Below are 18,807 nucleotides of genomic sequence, written 5' to 3' on the forward strand. Positions count from 1 at the left end.
TTTATTATTATTGTTGTCATTATTATTATTGTTATTATTATTATTGTTGTTGTTGTTGTTGTTGTTGTTCACCGAAAATAAAATAAATACATTTTTTATCTCAGTATGTGGAAAAACAAACAAAATAGGTCACGTGATGACAGCTGAACCATCTCCATGGCAACTGTGCTCCATGCTGATGTGGCCGATGAAGAATCTCAGCGTCTCATCAGTTCGTGTTAGAGAACTTCCCTCAGATGTTTTTCCACTCTTTAAAGGTTTTAAGGGGAATCACCGTTGGGGAAACTTGTTTTTTATGCCAAACGAAGAATAAAAATAAACCGTCACCTTTTCCACCGAGACGTCATCAGTTACGCATTCTCCCAAATAATTTGAAAATTAAATTAATCCACATGATGTGAAAAATGCGTGTAAAATCTGTGGGTGACACTCGTGGATTTGTCCTAGTGGTGTTGCCATACCTAGCTGTCCAAGATGGCGGACCCGTTCGCGCATGCGCGACTCAGATTTTGCGGTGACGACAACAAGGAGCAGGATTTGCGGCGGATTTTCAGATTAGTGCCTCAGAAGGAGCAGCTGGCTGCGACTTTAACGCTTCACCTGGTCAGATGCGACTCTAACTACCACTAACGTTACGAACTACCGACCACCGACTCCAACTGCTGCTGTAACTCTAACGTTAACTCAACCTTTATGACGGTTGGACTGAAAACACATCAGATACAAAGCAGGAGAGACGCCGCGAGGAGACGCTCGACACGGTTTCCTTGGCAACGGTGAGTGATCAGTTGCTGATAGCAGCACCGATCAATGATCAAACATTTTACTGAACTATATACATATATAACCTGATCAATATCGTTATAATTACAGGAGGCAAACAGTTAAAGATAATTTAATTTCTCTCTAAAGGTCCAGCACCAGAAACACATAAAGATCTGAAATATTATATTAATAAGTTAATAAGCTCTGATTAGTTGCCAACTATTCAAGTAATCATTTTTGATGATTAATTGATTCATTTTGATAATTGATTAATGTTTTGAATAATAAAGTCCAAATTCCCTGATTCCAGTTTGTTAAATATGAATATTTTCTGGTTTCTTTAGTCTCTAAGACAGTAAACTGAATATCTTTGTGGACAAAACAAGACATTTGAGGACGTCATCTTGTGAAACACTGATCCACATTTTTCACCATTTTCTGACACTTTATGGACCAAATGACCAAATCAATATATCAATAAAATAGTTGGCAGAACAATTATTCAGCAGCTCTGACTGGACTCCATGACAATCAAATAATTGCTGGTTGAATTTTCTGACATGTGAAGACATGATATGTACAGAACAGACGTGTACAGAACAGACAGAACCGACATGTGTGTACAGAACAGACACGTTGTGTGTAAAGAACAGACATGTTGTGTGTACAGAACTGTCAGAACAGACATCTTGTGTGCACAGAACAGACAGAACAGACATGTTGTGTGTACAGAACAGACAGAACAGACGTCTTGTGTGTACAGAACAGACAGAACAGACATCTTGTGTGTACAGAACAGACAGAACAGACGTCTTGTGTGTACAGAACAGACATCTTGTGTGTACAGAACAGACAGAACAGACGTCTTGTGTGTACAGAACAGACATGTTGTGTGTACAGAACAGACGTCTTGTGTGCACAGAACAGACAGAACAGACATGTTGTGTGTACAGAACAGACAGAACAGACGTCTTGTGTGTACAGAACAGACAGAACAGACATCTTGTGTGTACAGAACAGACAGAACAGACGTCTTGTGTGTACAGAACAGACATCTTGTGTGTACAGAACAGACAGAACAGACGTCTTGTGTGTACAGAACAGACATGTTGTGTGTACAGAACAGACGTGTTGTGTGCACAGAACAGACAGAACAGACATCTTGTGTGTACAGAACAGACAGAACAGACGTCTTGTGTGTACAGAACAGACAGAACAGACGTCTTGTGTGTACAGAACAGACAGAACAGACGTCTTGTGTGTACAGAACAGACATGTTGTGTGTACAGAACCGACATGTTGTGTGTACAGAACAGACGTGTTGTGTGCACAGAACAGACAGAACAGACATCTTGTGTGTACAGAACAGACAGAACAGACGTCTTGTGTGTACAGAACAGACAGAACAGACGTCTTGTGTGTACAGAACAGACAGAACAGACGTCTTGTGTGTACAGAACAGACATGTTGTGTGTACAGAACCGACATGTTGTGTGTACAGAACAGACGTGTTGTGTGCACAGAACAGACAGAACAGACACGTTGTGTGTACAGAACAGACAGAACAGACGTCTTGTGTGTACAGAACAGACGTGTTGTGTGTACAGAACAGACAGAACAGACACGTTGTGTGTACAGAACTGTCAGAACAGACGTGTTGTGTGTACAGAACAGACAGAACAGACATCTTGTGTGTACAGAACAGACAGAACAGACGTCTTGTGTGTACAGAACAGACATAACAGACATGTTGTGTGTACAGAACAGACAGAACAGACACGTTGTGTGTACAGAACAGACGTCTTGTGTGTACAGAACAGACATAACAGACGTCTTGTGTGTACAGAACAGACAGAACAGACATGTTGTGTGTACAGAACAGACAGAACAGATGTCTTGTGTGTACAGAACAGACAGAACAGACGTGTTGTGTGTACAGAACAGACAGAACAGACGTCTTGTGTGTACAGAACATACACGTTGTGTGTACAGAACAGACAGAACAGACGTCTTGTGTGTACAGAACAGACATAACAGACATGTTGTGTGTACAGAACAGACAGAACAGACATGTTGTGTGTACAGAACAGACAGAACAGACGTCTTGTGTGTACAGAACAGACATAACAGACGTCTTGTGTGTACAGAACAGACATAACAGACATGTTGTGTGTACAGAACAGACAGAACAGATGTCTTGTGTGTACAGAACAGACATAACAGACATGTTGTGTGTACAGAACAGACAGAACAGACACGTCGTGTGTACAGAACAGACGTCTTGTGTGTACAGAACAGACAGAACAGACACGTTGTGTGTACAGAACAGACACGTTGTGTGTACAGAACAGACAGAACAGACACGTTGTGTGTACAGAACAGACACGTTGTGTGTACAGAACAGACATCTTGTGTGTATAGAACAGACGTCTTGTGTGTACAGAACAGACGTCTTGTGTGTACAGAACAGACAGAACAGACATGTTGTGTGTACAGAACAGACACGTTGTGTGTACAGAACAGACATCTTGTGTGTATAGAACAGACGTCTTGTGTGTACAGAACAGACAGAACAGACATCTTGTGTGTACAGAACAGACGTCTTGTGTGTACAGAACAGACGTCTTGTGTGTACAGAACAGACAGAACAGACATGTTGTGTGTACAGAACAGACGTCTTGTGTGTACAGAACAGACAGAACAGACATCTTGTGTGTACAGAACAGACATCTTGTGTGTACAGAACAGACAGAACAGACACGTTGTGTGTACAGAACAGACACGTTGTGTGTACAGAACAGACATCTTGTGTGTACAGAACAGACATCTTGTGTGTACAGAACAGACGTGTTGTGTGTACAGAACAGACAGAACAGACACGTTGTGTGTACAGAACAGACAGAACAGACACGTTGTGTGTACAGAACAGACATCTTGTGTGTATAGAACAGACAGAACAGACATCTTGTGTGTACAGAACAGACAGAACAGACATCTTGTGTGTACAGAACAGACACGTTGTGTGTACAGAACAGACAGAACAGACACGTTGTGTGTACAGAACAGACAGAACAGACACGTTGTGTGTACAGAACAGACGTCTTGTGTGTACAGAACATACACGTTGTGTGTACAGAACAGACAGAACAGACACGTTGTGTGTACAGAACAGACAGAACAGACGTCTTGTGTGTACAGAACAGACAGAACAGACGTCTTGTGTGTACAGAACAGACACGTTGTGTGTACAGAACAGACAGAACAGACACGTTGTGTGTACAGAACAGACAGAACAGACACGTTGTGTGTACAGAACAGACATCTTGTGTGTATAGAACAGACAGAACAGACATCTTGTGTGTACAGAACAGACAGAACAGACATCTTGTGTGTACAGAACAGACACGTTGTGTGTACAGAACAGACAGAACAGACACGTTGTGTGTACAGAACAGACAGAACAGACACGTTGTGTGTACAGAACAGACGTCTTGTGTGTACAGAACATACACGTTGTGTGTACAGAACAGACAGAACAGACACGTTGTGTGTACAGAACAGACAGAACAGACGTCTTGTGTGTACAGAACAGACAGAACAGACGTCTTGTGTGTACAGAACAGACACGTTGTGTGTACAGAACAGACAGAACAGACACGTTGTGTGTACAGAACAGACACGTTGTGTGTACAGAACAGACAGAACAGACACGTTGTGTGTACAGAACAGACAGAACAGACACGTTGTGTGTACAGAACAGACGTCTTGTGTGTACAGAACATACACGTTGTGTGTACAGAACAGACAGAACAGACACGTTGTGTGTACAGAACAGACAGAACAGACGTCTTGTGTGTACAGAACAGACAGAACAGACGTCTTGTGTGTACAGAACAGACGTGTGTACAGAACAGACGTGTTGTGTGTACAGAACAGACAGAACAGACGTCTTGTGTGCACAGAACAGACAGAACAGACATGTTGTGTGTACAGAACAGACACGTTGTGTGTACAGAACAGACAGAACAGACACGTTGTGTGTACAGAACAGACAGAACAGACACGTTGTGTGTACAGAACAGACGTCTTGTGTGTACAGAACATACACGTTGTGTGTACAGAACAGACAGAACAGACACGTTGTGTGTACAGAACAGATAGAACAGACGTCTTGTGTGTACAGAACAGACAGAACAGACGTCTTGTGTGTACAGAACAGACGTGTGTACAGAACAGACGTGTTGTGTGTACAGAACAGACAGAACAGACGTCTTGTGTGCACAGAACAGACAGAACAGACATGTTGTGTGTACAGAACAGACAGAACAGACGTCTTGTGTGTACAGAACAGACAGAACAGACGTCTTGTGTGTACAGAACAGACATAACAGACGTCTTGTGTGTACAGAACAGACAGAACAGACGTCTTGTGTGTACAGAACAGACATAACAGACGTCTTGTGTGTACAGAACAGACAGAACAGACACGTTGTGTATACAGAACAGACAGAACAGACGTCTTGTGTGTACAGAACAGACATAACAGACGTCTTGTGTGTACAGAACAGACAGAACAGACACGTTGTGTATACAGAACAGACAGGGTTGGCTGAATGGTTCCAGCTCATGGTAACGTGATGTTGACTCACGTGTACAGGTAGTGACATCATGTCCATGTCGGAGGCGTGTGCAGATGGAGGGAAGTGGCTGGACGCTCACTACGACCCGGTGGCGTGCCTGAACACCTTCTCATCCTGCGTGGCACTGGCTGACCTGAGTGGGGACGGCGAGAGCCGGCTTGTGGTGGGAGACCTGGGCGGCCTGGCGGGCATGAAGCTGAAGGTTTACCGTGGCACGGCGCTGCTGAGTGAGAGCACGCTGCTCGACCTGCCCGCCGGCCTCGTCGCCTTCTTCATGGACCTGCACGAGCCGCGTATCCCGGCCGTCGCTGTGGCGTCTGGACCCTGCGTCTACGTCTACAAGAACCTGCGGCCATACTTCAAGTTCACCCTGCCAGGGTCAGAGGTCAACACGCTGGAGCAGGTGAGTGTGTGTGTGTGTGTGTGTGTGTGTGTGTGTGTGTGACTCCGTGTTTTCAGGATCAATAATACTTTACTGAAGCATGAGCATTAAAAACAGTCTTTTTACTGTTTTTTGTTCCAAGTCTCTTTTTAATAAAAGCCTAAAAACCAGGAAGTCTTTTTCATCTTAACTCTTATTGTTCTCTTTATGTTGTGTTCTATGTTATTAACACAGCAGCACTTTGACTTTCTCTATGATGAAAGTGTGGAACAAATTTATTGTTTTATTATTTTATTGTTATTTTTTATTTAGAAAACAAACAGCAAGAATTGATATCTGACGCAGCTCCCAACAGTTTACATTTCAGACGTTTTCCTGTTATTTCATCCATATTTATATATTGATATATTATTTGTACATATTCATTGGTTCATTGTATATATTATTATTATCCTGTGTAGCCGAGCAGAACAGAAAGCATTTCACTGACATTATTTACAGAATATATTTGTGACAGATAAACTAATTAATTTTATATACTTAATTATTTTCAAAAAATCTACAATATGTCAGATGTAGGATCAATCCATATCTCTGATTGACTATTCCTTTATGTGATTAGTCATGTGATCAGTCGGATATCAGCATGTCTGATAAATGTGATGTTTATATGTAAATGGGAGGAATAACCCTTTAATAAGCTTACTATACCGGTGACGTGTGCTGCGCTGTGATTGGTTAGGACGTGTGGCAACAGGTGAGGGAGGGGCATATCGACCCAGTGACCCTGAAGGAAATGCTGGAGAGCATCAGGAAGAAGGCTGAAGTCCCGCTGTCCGTCCGCTCACTCCGGTTCCTCGCTCTGGACGTCAATGACACGGACGAGTTCGTCCAGCTGCACAAACAGCAGCCAATCAGACGGCAGGTACGCCTCACACACACAAACAGCAGCCAATCAGACGGCAGGTACGCCTCACACACACAAACAGCAGCCAATCAGACGGCAGGTACGCAGCTGAAGAGACTGATAACATTCAGAATCAGTCCAGCCGACTCTCAGTGTTGATCAGACAGCATCAGACTCTGGATGATGGTTTCCATGGAAACATAAAGTGAGAGCTTCCTCACCTGCAGCTCTGTGTTTCAGACAGTCATCACCTGCATCGGGACTCTGAAGAAGAGCACGGCGGACGAGGACGGCGTCAGCTGTCTTGTGATCGGCACAGAGAGCAACGACGTTTACATCCTCGACCCTGAAGCTTTCATCATCCTCTCCAAGGTAGGCGTTGCTCTGTATCGTACCGGTACAGCAGGTGCTGCTCTGTATCGTACCGGTACAGCAGGTGCTGCTCTGTATCGTACCGGTACAGTGCTGCTCTGTATCGTACCGGTACAGCAGGTGCTGCTCTGTATCGTACCGGTACAGCAGGTGCTGCTCTGTATCGTACCGGTACAGTGCTGCTCTGTATCGTACCGGTACAGCAGGTGCTGCTCTGTATCGTACCGGTACAGCAGGTGCTGCTCTGTATCGTACCGGTACAGCAGGTGCTGCTCTGTATCGTACCGGTACAGCAGGTGCTGCTCTGTATTGTACCGGTACAGCAGGTGCTGCTCTGTATCGTACCGGTACAGCAGGTGCTGCTCTGTATTGTACCGGTACAGCAGGTGCTGCTCTGTATCGTACCGGTACAGTGCTGCTCTGTATCGTACCGGTACAGCAGGTGCTGCTCTGTATCGTACCGGTACAGCAGGTGCTGCTCTGTATCGTACCGGTACAGCAGGTGCTGCTCTGTATCGTACCGGTACAGCAGGTGCTGCTCTGTATCGTACCGGTACAGTGCTGCTCTGTATCGTACCGGTACAGCAGGTGCTGCTCTGTATCGTACCGGTACAGCAGGTGCTGCTCTGTATTGTACCGGTACAGCAGGTGCTGCTCTGTATCGTACCGGTACAGCAGGTGCTGCTCTGTATTGTACCGGTACAGCAGGTGCTGCTCTGTATCGTACCGGTACAGTGCTGCTCTGTATCGTACCGGTACAGCAGGTGCTGCTCTGTATCGTACCGGTACAGCAGGTGCTGCTCTGTATCGTACCGGTACAGTGCTGCTCTGTATCGTACCGGTACAGCAGGTGCTGCTCTGTATCGTACGGGTACAGCAGGTGCTGCTCTGTATCGTACCGGTACTCTGTCATGGATCACAGAGAAACAAAATTTTGTCCATTTTGCTTTAAAAAAATGACAAATTATTAATTAATTATCAGAATTGTTATCAATTAATTTTCTATAAGTCAATCAATAGATGAACTGACCAATCGACAAAGCTCTAATGTGTTAATACAAATATTAACGTAATGAAGTTACATGTAAAATCATTTCGGACATAAACAACTAAAAACATGTTCTGACTCTTCAGGAAACAATGTAAGGTCCACCTCTTGTTTCCGGGACTTTCAGCCACATCTCATGGCTTCCCTCAGCAGATTGTGTTGCTCAGTTGTCATGGAAACGGTTTAGTTGTTGTCAAGCAACCCGAGTATGAACTTTTCTCTCATGTTATAACAGTTAATATTCATCATATGGTCGAGGCTGCATGTTTACGTCACATTATAAGAAACTAAACCATCTCTATGACATTATGAAGGAAAGCACGGGCGAAACATTTGGCATCAGCTCAGCTGCAGGAGCGGCCAACAGGAAGTCAGCGATGGCTTCCCGTCGCCTTAGGGGCTCCACTCCGGATTTTCTGTCTAGGTTTACACCCTTAGCCTTTCCTTCTCTCAAAGATATCCACAAGGCAGTGGAGCCATCCTGCATGGCCTACCCCATCCAGCCAGTGGACCTCCTCCACCCTAGCTATTGGCTGTCCGATACCGCTCAGGTGGTGCAGGTGGTGTGGTGTAAACACCAGCCCCCTCACGTGGTTTAGTCCACCAGCTGAAGCGGTGTACCGGGATGTGGCCCTCGGAGCCAACACATGAGAGATTTAGGGGATGGATGAGAACCAGTGATGCCTGTCCACCCTACCAAGTGGGGTGCGGCTGCCGGTCAACAAAGGTACTATTTCTATCCAGGGCCCCATACACCCCGCTATGACAAATGAGCAAACCACATCCACTGAGGAGGGCCATGAGATGTGGCTGAAAGCCTCAGTAAGTTGGGTGTCCTAACATGTCTGTGCCTGTTGAAGATGTCGCTGCCTGACGCCCCCACCATGATGGACGTGACGGGTCAGTTCGATGTGGAGTTTCGCATCACAGTGGCGTGTCGCAATGGCAACATCTACATCCTGCGCAGGTGAGACACACACCTGACTGACACCTGTCCTCACCGTCAGGCCTACATTTCCCAGAATGCCTTTCAGCAATCCTTACAGACAAAACAGCATCATGTCTGTGATGAGTTCTGGTCTGTTTCCTGATCCTGTGGGTTAAACACAGACTGATATTACACTGATGTTTGTCCTGAAGGGGGTTCATCCTTTGGAAGATCATGAACTTTCATTTGAGACAACTAGAACAAAAGTCAGGTCAAGTCATTTGGTTTCTTTTGTATAAAAATGATTTCTAAATGAGCGCCAGTATCCTACAGAGAGACAGAAGGAGGCATCACTGCACTAAAAGATCATAACAAGGATATGTATGGAATCACATTTGGCTCCATCAGATTCAGTATTTTGTGAAATGATGTTCAGAAATACTGCTTCTGTGTTGCTGTCGTTGTATGTTATAATTTGAAAAACTGAAAAAAAAACTCTGCAGGTGAAATTCATGTTTTTAAATGTGCAGAGGAGACTTGAGGATGTGTAATAAAGTCACCGGTGATATCGACAGTGAGGTTACACAAAAACTCTGATTCAAAGCACATCATAAAGACTTTGCTCCATAGTGCCGGTGGATGGTCAGTATGAATTTTAACTTCTGGCAGCATTTCTGCTCTTCAGGAGTCTCTGTGTAACTTCTGATCATCATCTTAAAAGAATGTTTACCTGATGCACATCTGGTGCAAAGGACAGTGCAGTCATGAGGGAAAACAGTTGATGATGGTCCATAACCAAAACATTGTGTCTCTAAGAAATGTATTGATCCATTTGACCCTGATTTGATCCCATATACTGTAGATGGATATAAAAGATGGAACAATATGATCCGTCTGAGGAATCTGACGTGTTGCTGCTCTTTAGGGAGTCGGACAAACCGAAGTACTGCATCGAGCTGTCGTCTCACCCGGTGGGCCTGGTGAGAGTCGGGAAGAACGTGGTGGTGGGCTGCACCGACGAGAGCCTGCAGGGCTTCACCCAGAAGGTAAAACAGGAAGTCATGCTGAGCGAGCTGCAGACTCACACATGTCAACACACTGACGACTAAGTTTACCCAGATGTAGACATTTGTGCAGTCAGCCATGTTGTCCGTCCCAGGTGGATACTTTCTGCGTCTACTGTCAGTCAGACTCAGAGACAAATGTCTGAAATGATTCCTGTAAAATCCAGTTTAAAGCTGGAGAGGGTTCAGCAGTTTGTCCTGATACATATCGTTTAATCTGAGTCCCCGTCAGTAACACAGCTGAGAGCAAAGTTAGCTCCACCCACAGCCTGAATCAGCAGAAGAAGAAACCTGAGGTGTCTGTTGTGTTTCAGAGGAACCTGCTGCAAACAGCTGTATCTGATCTGTGTTTCAGGGGAAGAAGCTGTGGTCGGTGGTCCTCCCGGCTCCTGTCACCACCATGGCATCCATGGACCTGCCCACGAGGGGCTTCCAAGCGGTTCTGGTGGGTCTGGCCAACTGTGAGGTCCATCTGTATCGGGACAAAAACCTGCTGAGCACCATCAAGACACCAGACGCTGTCAGCAGCATCTGCTTTGGCCGGTACGGGCGTGAGGATGGGACCCTCATTATGACCACCAAGGGGGGCGGCCTTATGGTGAAGATCCTGAAGAGGACAGCAGCATTCGAGGACCGGGATGGTGCCCCCGGCCCACCGCCAGCCCAGAGCATCCGCCTCAACGTGCCCAAGAAGACCAAGCTGTATGTGGACCAGACGCTGCGGGAGCGCGACTACGGCGTGGCCATGCACCGCGCTTTCCAGATGGACCTGAGCCGCCTGCGTCTGGCCGCTGCCAAGGCCTACGTGAAGGCCTTGGAGTCCAGCCTGACCCCTATGTCCTCCAGCCTCACCGAGCCACTCAAAATGAATGCCGTGGTCCAGGGTCTGGGCCCGTCCTTCAAACTCACCCTGAACGTGCAGAACACAGCAGCGTGTCGGCCCGTCATGAACCTGGCCATCAGCTTCCTGTACGACGAGAGCCTGTACCGGATGAGGAACCCCTACATGAGGATCCCACTGCTGGTGCCCGGACTTATCTACCCCGTTGAGACCTTCGTGGAGTGCACCAGTGACAAGGGCATCTCTGACATCATCAAGGTGTTCGTCCTGCACGAAGGCCGCAGCATACCGCTGTTGACGGCTCACATCAACATGCCTGTCAGCGAGGGGGTCACACTCAACTGAGAGCGCCGGGGTTCAGACTCACAAATGTCCCTTCAGCTGGACGTCAGGAGCAACAAACATGTTCCTCATTTAAAACGTCACGTTGTCAGTTTTAGGCAGTTTTATTTAGACAAAGCTCTTGTGTTTCTGCTTGTGTTTAAACAACTGTTGCTTCTTTTGTTCAGTAATAAAAAACATGTTGATATTTCTTAAAGTGAGACATCACTTAAAATATCTCCGAAACCAGCTGTTAGATTCTGTGGAACATGAATGTCTTTATGGGGCCAAGAGGTCAGGACATTAATCACAGAGGATTCTGGGATGTCTGACAGCTGAGCGCCAGGTCTGGTTGAATCTGACTCTGCTTGGTTTTCCTCCTTGGTTCAGTTCGTTTGTGCAGATCAGAACTCAGCAATCGGACCAAAAGAACCGCTTAGACCCTTTAGAAGAAGTGGTCAAAGTGGAACGTGATCCATCCTCCATCTGACCGACTACACGGCTGCAGGTCTGAGCTGACCGGCTCCAGAACCAGGAGCTCTCTGATACACTGTTTGTTCTGCTCTGAACCGGTGGATCAGGTTTAAACTCAGTTTCTTTTCACACAGAGAAAAATCCAGCAAACCAAAAAAAAACGCGTCACTGACAGCCAGGTGAGAATGTGCTCTCTTCTCATTGGTCAGATGTGTTTGGGGTGTGAACACAGGAAGAAGCTCTGATCTGCTCAAATATCAAGAAAACAACAGACTTCTGCAAGTGTTCCACTACAATCGAACCAACAAGAGTCTGACTGAACCAGACTGATCTACACCGGCCTGAAGAGGTTTTGGCTGCTTTCACCTAGAACCTGATTGATCCGGTTTATTTGGGCCATGTGACAGCTGTCAGTCAGACTCTGGCGTGGAAGAAACCAGGAGAAGGAGGATCACAGACTCTGGTGGTTCGGAGCAGATCTGTGATAAACCAGGGTTCAATCAGCTGATCTGTGAGTGAAGTAACATCTGTATTTGTGTATGAGCTCACAGTAACTCTGCTGGAATATTACACAACCTGTTTCTGTTTGTTATGACACCTGCACTCATCACACTGATCAATCTGATCATCTTTGTAACTCTAGGAGATCAATAACAACTTCATGTTCAGTAAAGTCTAATCAGTCGTGACAGCTTGTTTACTCCTGTTTGTTTGTTTGTTTATAGGAAGTCAGAGCTCTGTCTGATGAACAGCTGCATTAGAATAAATGTCATAAAATTCAGATTAATGAGCTGCTGATGTATCAGTTCAAAGTCTACATGAATGTTTTAATTCTTCACAGAACAAGAACAAATATTATAAAATGTTACGAATTTATAACCTTTCTTTATGTATTATTAACCGTTTCAGATCTTACCTGAACCCTTCCTGTGTGATGTTGTTAGAGTTCATGGGTGAAGCTCTCATTAACGCTCATTAAAAACATTAATAAGACAAATGTTTCCTGAATATTGTCTGTTTTGAAATGTGTGAAAAGAAATAAAACAGTGAATAATAATAAAACATGCTGGTACAGACGTCATGATTCACTGAAGGAACTCATAATGCTTCCACTTGTTGAAATAAACAGGATGTTTCTCATAATTATTAGATAATACATCCAAATGATTAGACATTATTAGATTGTAAGAAACTGGATGAGAACATTTCTAATAATTATGACTTTATCATTTGTTATTCTCTTCACATTGTTGCATCTCCAGCTGAACAAACAACAGAAATTAATTTGATTTCTTTAATTAGTGTATTAATTGAACTGTCTTCTTGTTTCCTGTAATTAATATAAATTACTTTCTTTCTTTACAGGAAAGTACTCGGGAGTCATGTGGAAATTATTAATACATTTTCAGACTTAATAAAATTAAGTGTTACCATGAAAATGCGACCCTGCAGGCAGCTGCAGGTCTCTGGTAGGAGGTCAGAGGTCACATACAGGTGAGGACAGGACAGGTAAACAGCTTCTGATCCACACGCCAGTCCAGAAGGTGGCAGTAATGCACCAATTACTAATAAACAACAGTAGAAGAAGAAGAAGAAGGTAAACAGCTGCTGCTTGAATGATTAGTTTCTATGGCAACAGTGCCAGTGAGTTGAGGCTAAATCTGTACCGACGTCAGATCATCAGGTGCATGAGGGCTCTTTATTTATTTATTCATTTATTTATTCAAACTGTCAGCATACACACGGTCCCAGAAGAAAACAAAAGGAAAAGCAGTGTCAAACAGAAACAAAACAAAACAAACGTAAAATAAATAACAGATAGAAATAAGAATAAATATGTGATTTTATGACAATAACTTCACTTTAAACTTTAAAAGTATTGCATACATTCATTGTTTTGACTGCTTTTTTGTTTTGTGAGGAAGAAATCCTTCATGAATACAAAGAATAGAGTTTTTTTGTTTGTAAATTTTGTGAATGTGGAATTTGGCAAAACAAAAAATTAGATTAATAATAAAAAATGCATTATAATCATAGCAACCAAATATAATAAAAAAAATGTTGTCAACTATAAAATTATTAACTTCCAACAGTTCATATGTAAATTCAGGAGACCAAAATAAATGGGAGCAATTTTCAGGGTGTAATTCACAGAAAGAGCAGTTTACATCCATGTCACTCTTAAACTTCTGTAAGAAATGTTTCACTGGATAAATTAAACTTCTTTTACCTTTTTTGTTAGAAGGAACTTGTGGTGAGGACCAAGATGAGTTATCAAACTTATGAATATGTTTTACAGGGAAAGAAAAGAGAGTCAAAACTGGGAAAATGTGTTTTTATTTCACTGTGTGACGAGATGACATCTGTGTGAAATCGGTGGGGCAGGTGATGTAGCTGGTGAGCTAACATGCTAACCGCTAACATGCTAGCCAGGCCAAGTTAAACTCTACCAGAAAAGATCTGTGTGGATTTTCTTTCCCCTGCGAGTGATCAAATTGGAGTAAACTCAATTTGCCAGAAGATGTTTCTGTTTTAAATCCTGATCAGGCTCTTAAACCACACCTGCTGTTACCACGGTAACCATGGGTGTCACCAAATCCACCAGGACTGAAACCTGAAGGATGCCTGCATTCAGTCAGCCATATCAGGGGACAATTACAGGTGCTCAATAATATCACTACTGTAAGAAAACCAATAGAAGAGCTCCTCGTCATATTCCTGCTGACAGACAGAAACCCTCAATATCTGATCATACAAAGAAAACAGACTTATTCTAGCTAATAAAAACAAAATAAAGATTAAAGTCCACTGTTGTTGGAATTGCTGAACAAACACTGCAGCTGGGTTCATGTTGTGAGACTGAAGGTTAAAAACAAACATGTTATGTAACAAGCGTTTTATTATTACTGACTCTGAATGTGAAGCCATTACAAGTCAAGTGAGATGATTTAAACGTAAAGTTAGTAAGTAAGATGTCACTATGATATAAAATGTAAACAAAGAACTTGTCTGGTTTAAGCCTGCTCATGAGAGCAGCTGTAACTCCAGGGAATCGAACATTGATGTGCTTTCACAGGATTTTTATCTTGTGTGATTGAAATAAAACGTCACATGTTGGGTCGACTGACGGACAATAGTGTCACACGTGAACTGGACTTGAGGAGCAGCACACCGTGTTTTATTCACTAAAAGTTTTCGACTTGTCTTCATTAGTGTCTGACACTGTTTCCAGTTTCCTTATACACATTAATCCGTCATGATGCAGATGCGTTACCATAGAAACCAAGTAAACAAAACATTGTCAACATCCCTAAATCATTACTGTCAGTTATAGAAATAATAACCATATGAATGTATGAATGAATGAATGGTTTTATTTCCGTATCTGGTCATTTACATGACCCTTCCCTGGTTTTGTAATTCATCTCATACATCTAGTTTTACATCCAATGTTCAGCTTACATAAAAAACACTGTTCACTTTAAACCATTGATCCAGAATTCAGACGACATACACACTCTCTGTCAGCTGATACTTGCTGTCATGTCTCCAGTGGGTTTAACAAAAGACCTCAAATGCCTACAATGATAAGTAATGACTTACTACAATGATAAGTAATGACTTACTACAATGATAAGTAATGACTTACTACAATGATAAGTAATGACTTACTACAATGATAAGTAATGACTTACTGTAATGATAAGTAATGAAACCTGCCCTTTATTGCAGCTTTTACTAACCAAAACAACTCTCGTCTCTTTTAATCTAAAATTGTTTTTGAAACATGAAACTCGCATCTCTGCTCCTTTTCTTTATCAAAGAGCTTGTGTATCTGTTTATTCTCTGGGTGAAATTCCCAGAGTAGTGTTGTCAGGTTCTTATAGTCGTGGGTGCTTTCCTAAGAGTCCTGGTTACATAAACATTATCCCAGCATATCATATCTCAGGCGAGGAATCTGGGAAATCTGCAGAGAAGCTTGTTTATTCTTTGGGTGCAATTCACTGTTCACAGGTCTCCCAAATCAAATATCAATTATAGTGATAATCAAACACAAACGGCCACTGGAGGGAATTTGAAGGCATCTCCAACGCTTCTTGGTGCAAAAAGAAGTCTGCCATGTGTTTACACTTAACACTTTATTTATGCGTAGCTTTTAAACACCTACAACAGCCAGGTGCACGTACGAAACAAAACGCTAACACGACCCGGCCAAAACACCCACATGGTGGAAAAACTGACTTCCTCGGTTCTTAATTTGTAAGCTACATAACTGATGTGATTACCTACCTGTGCCTTCAGGTGAAGTAGCAACAGCAATATTTACAACATATAGCACACATCAACAACATTAATGATACTTTGGAATCTCCTGTTTGTTTCCAGCTGCAGCACTGCTCCAATTAATTGAAGCCAAAATCAACATTAAAGTCCAATGTTGAGCAAAAACGGCATTTACGCTTGGCTGCTAGCAGCAGAGCTACAGGCTATAAAGTGCAGAGCGCTGATACGAGAGCAGTGCAAAGAGACAGATCATCAGCTCACTGGACACACAGATCGACTGCTGGAAGCAAACATGCAGGCGGTGGTTTTCCTGATCTCAGCGGTGTTGGCTGGTAAGAACAGCAGCTTTTACCTCTGATCTGATAAACTGTACGACTCGCTCACAGTGTTGGAGGGTAAACAGTCACAACATTAAAACATTACTGTCAGCACCACCACTGACTTTTTAAACTGTTTCTTTCGTGTTCCAGCTGTAATTTCATCCAGCGCCGGTTATCAGTTCGGACCGCTATGCTGCAGTAATCCTACAAACGCAATCCGAGGCTCAGATATCTTTGGAGAAGGGAGGTTTGGAGCTTCAAGGTAATTTCCTGATGGTTGTCTTTGGTATATTACTGACTGAGGGGTATAAAGCTAAAACTGTTTTATTAAACAGTTTCAATAAAAAGTTCAAGATGCTTGTTGTTGGATGTAAACCATTGACAGAACTGTTTGTTTAGAGGGAGCAGAAAGCACGGTGGAGTCGATATTAAATGTGAGGATGGTTCAAAGGTCTACGCTCCGCTGGATATGACCATCACCCGTCAGTCTATACCTTATAGATACGGCACCAAAACGGCCATCAACAACGGTATCGCCTTCACCGCTGAAGGTCTGTCACGTTTCAGCACATTAAAAACAAATCTTATACACAGTTTCAGAACAGCTTCTCTTGTGGGTGGCAGAGGGATGAAAATAAAACACCAGTCGCTTCCCCCTCATGCACACATTTTATCATTAAAGCTAAATGTAATTTCTCATCTTAAAAATCCTTCATTGTCAAGTTGTTTTTATATTTATTTTTCCTCTGTGAAATGGTTTGGTCTCTCTTGCAGGCATGCGCTTCAAACTGTGGTATATTCGTCCAACAAAGTTCTCGGGGACGGTGAGGAAGGGAGACCTTATCGGCACCATGTTGTCCATGCAGAGCGTTTACAGTGGAATCACCTCACATGTTCACCTGGAGAAGGATCCCAAAACTGATCCCATGCATGTAATCAACACTCAGGACACGGCGGCCAACCGAGCTTTCTGCAGTTCTCGAGACTGAAGTCAAGTATAAGAAACTCAACAGTTGATCAGTGTGTTTCAGCCATTCAAGTGAAACGGGCTGTTTTCAATAAAAAATATTGACCATCTTTAAAGTTCTCATATGTCATTTATTGGCTGAACCCAAATCATTTCTCACATCAGTCTCTGATATGCTGCTCTTCATCTTCATTAGAGGCTTCTGTACAGGAGAGCAGCTGCAACACTAAGCAGACAGAAAACATCCACATCTAGTCTGATTTATTTTGTGTGAATTTAAGTTTGGGACTCGGACCGGAGCTGAGCCAAACCTCTCTCTGAGAGAAGTTATACCTTTAATAAGCTGATCTGATAAGACTCTGTGTTTCAGAGTTTATTCAAGTGATTTATTTTCTTTGAGCATCAGATGATGACTGAGATAATAAACTGCAGTTCAGACAGGATCAACAACCTGCTGCTGGTTTCATCCAACAACTGAGATACAGCATATATACTGTAGGGCCTCTCAGGGGCCATTTGGACTCAGTATTTAATTAAATAATGGCTGCACATTGTTTTCTCCTCAGCTTATTGTCTTTATTTATGAGAAGTTCAAGAGAGCATGATGTAAAAACCCTGAAACCTCCTTTTTTTACCCTGTAAACAAACTAAAGGATGCATCACGTTGACAGTTAAAGTGCATCTTCATTTTCTTCTTTGCTTTGATATAAACTGACCTTTTCTTCAAACAATACGAATACACAGCAATCATAAAAACAGCTCATATTAAAATCTTATCAGGGTCGAATCAATTCAAACAGAAAATAAAATACAACAATATCAAAAACAATAACAGGAGGATTTAAGATAAACTGATAGAAAAGGTTTAAACTGAAGCTTCAGGCAGCAAACAGCAGAAACTCATCTGTAATGTAACTTTGGGTACCTGGCTGGAGTGAGATTTTGATGCCATGGGCTTGATCATGTGTACGTGCACACGCACACACACTTAATCACAAGCACATATTTGGACTCAATTGACCATCAGAGTTTAAAACATTATGCAGTTTAAACAGGCGGGAGTTTAGGTCTCACATTCAAGGATGAAGCCTGACTGCACCTCAATAGTAGACAAACACTAATCCAGTAAAGGACACACAGGTTCATTCACTAGTGAAAGTCAAACGTGTTGTTTCCGATATCAAAACTACAACGTTTAAGTTCATAAGTTAAAAGGCAATAACAAGGGTTTACACACACACACACACACACACACACACACACACACACACACACACACAGCCAAATATGTACATCAGTGTTCTTCACTATTTTCATGGGTGCTGCACTAACCAGGAAGTAAATCTGCCCACTAATTTGTTATATCACAACATACAATATGTAATGCTGCCAATACAGTCTGACTTAAAAACAATATTACCTTGAAGCTAGGGTATCTAATGTATTTTAGAAGCATTTTTGTTATATTTGTTGAAATTCTCTGTACATTAGCAG

The 18,807-nt window shown here is 43.0% G+C and overlaps 2 protein-coding genes across 2 annotated transcripts; both read left to right on the top strand.

The window, feature by feature from the left end:
• The first annotated feature begins 131 nt into the window (after window positions 1–131).
• Window positions 132–11,485, top strand: bbs1 (Bardet-Biedl syndrome 1). Its single transcript, XM_042396700.1, has 7 exons — window positions 132–776; window positions 5,423–5,808; window positions 6,530–6,712; window positions 6,935–7,066; window positions 8,975–9,081; window positions 9,968–10,088; window positions 10,462–11,485. The coding sequence occupies exons 2-7, from the start codon at window positions 5,434–5,436 to the stop codon at window positions 11,290–11,292; spliced, it is 1,749 nt and encodes a 582-aa protein (XP_042252634.1). The 5' UTR covers window positions 132–776; window positions 5,423–5,433; the 3' UTR covers window positions 11,293–11,485.
• A 2,316-nt stretch (window positions 11,486–13,801) lies between these two features.
• On the top strand, window positions 13,802–17,429 carry LOC121886595 (leukocyte cell-derived chemotaxin-2-like). The gene is made up of 5 exons (XM_042396701.1): window positions 13,802–14,403; window positions 16,129–16,358; window positions 16,497–16,608; window positions 16,746–16,897; window positions 17,121–17,429. The coding sequence occupies exons 2-5, from the start codon at window positions 16,178–16,180 to the stop codon at window positions 17,333–17,335; spliced, it is 660 nt and encodes a 219-aa protein (XP_042252635.1). The 5' UTR covers window positions 13,802–14,403; window positions 16,129–16,177; the 3' UTR covers window positions 17,336–17,429.
• The last annotated feature ends 1,378 nt before the right edge of the window (window positions 17,430–18,807 follow it).

The sequence above is a fragment of the Thunnus maccoyii genome, chromosome 20 (assembly GCF_910596095.1).
Source record: "Thunnus maccoyii chromosome 20, fThuMac1.1, whole genome shotgun sequence".
NCBI classification, from domain to species: Eukaryota; Metazoa; Chordata; class Actinopteri; order Scombriformes; family Scombridae; genus Thunnus; species Thunnus maccoyii.

Coding starts and splice junctions, on each gene's coding strand:
- bbs1 (XM_042396700.1), top strand. CDS start 5,434: ATGTCCATGTCGGAGGCGTGTGCAGATGGAGGGAAGTGGCTGGACGCT. Junction 5,809..6,529: donor AGGTCAACACGCTGGAGCAG/GTGAGTGTGTGT, acceptor GTGATTGGTTAG/GACGTGTGGCAACAGGTGAG. Junction 9,082..9,967: donor AACATCTACATCCTGCGCAG/GTGAGACACACA, acceptor GCTGCTCTTTAG/GGAGTCGGACAAACCGAAGT.
- LOC121886595 (XM_042396701.1), top strand. CDS start 16,178: ATGTTGAGCAAAAACGGCATTTACGCTTGGCTGCTAGCAGCAGAGCTA. Junction 16,609..16,745: donor GGGAGGTTTGGAGCTTCAAG/GTAATTTCCTGA, acceptor CTGTTTGTTTAG/AGGGAGCAGAAAGCACGGTG. Junction 16,898..17,120: donor TATCGCCTTCACCGCTGAAG/GTCTGTCACGTT, acceptor TCTCTCTTGCAG/GCATGCGCTTCAAACTGTGG.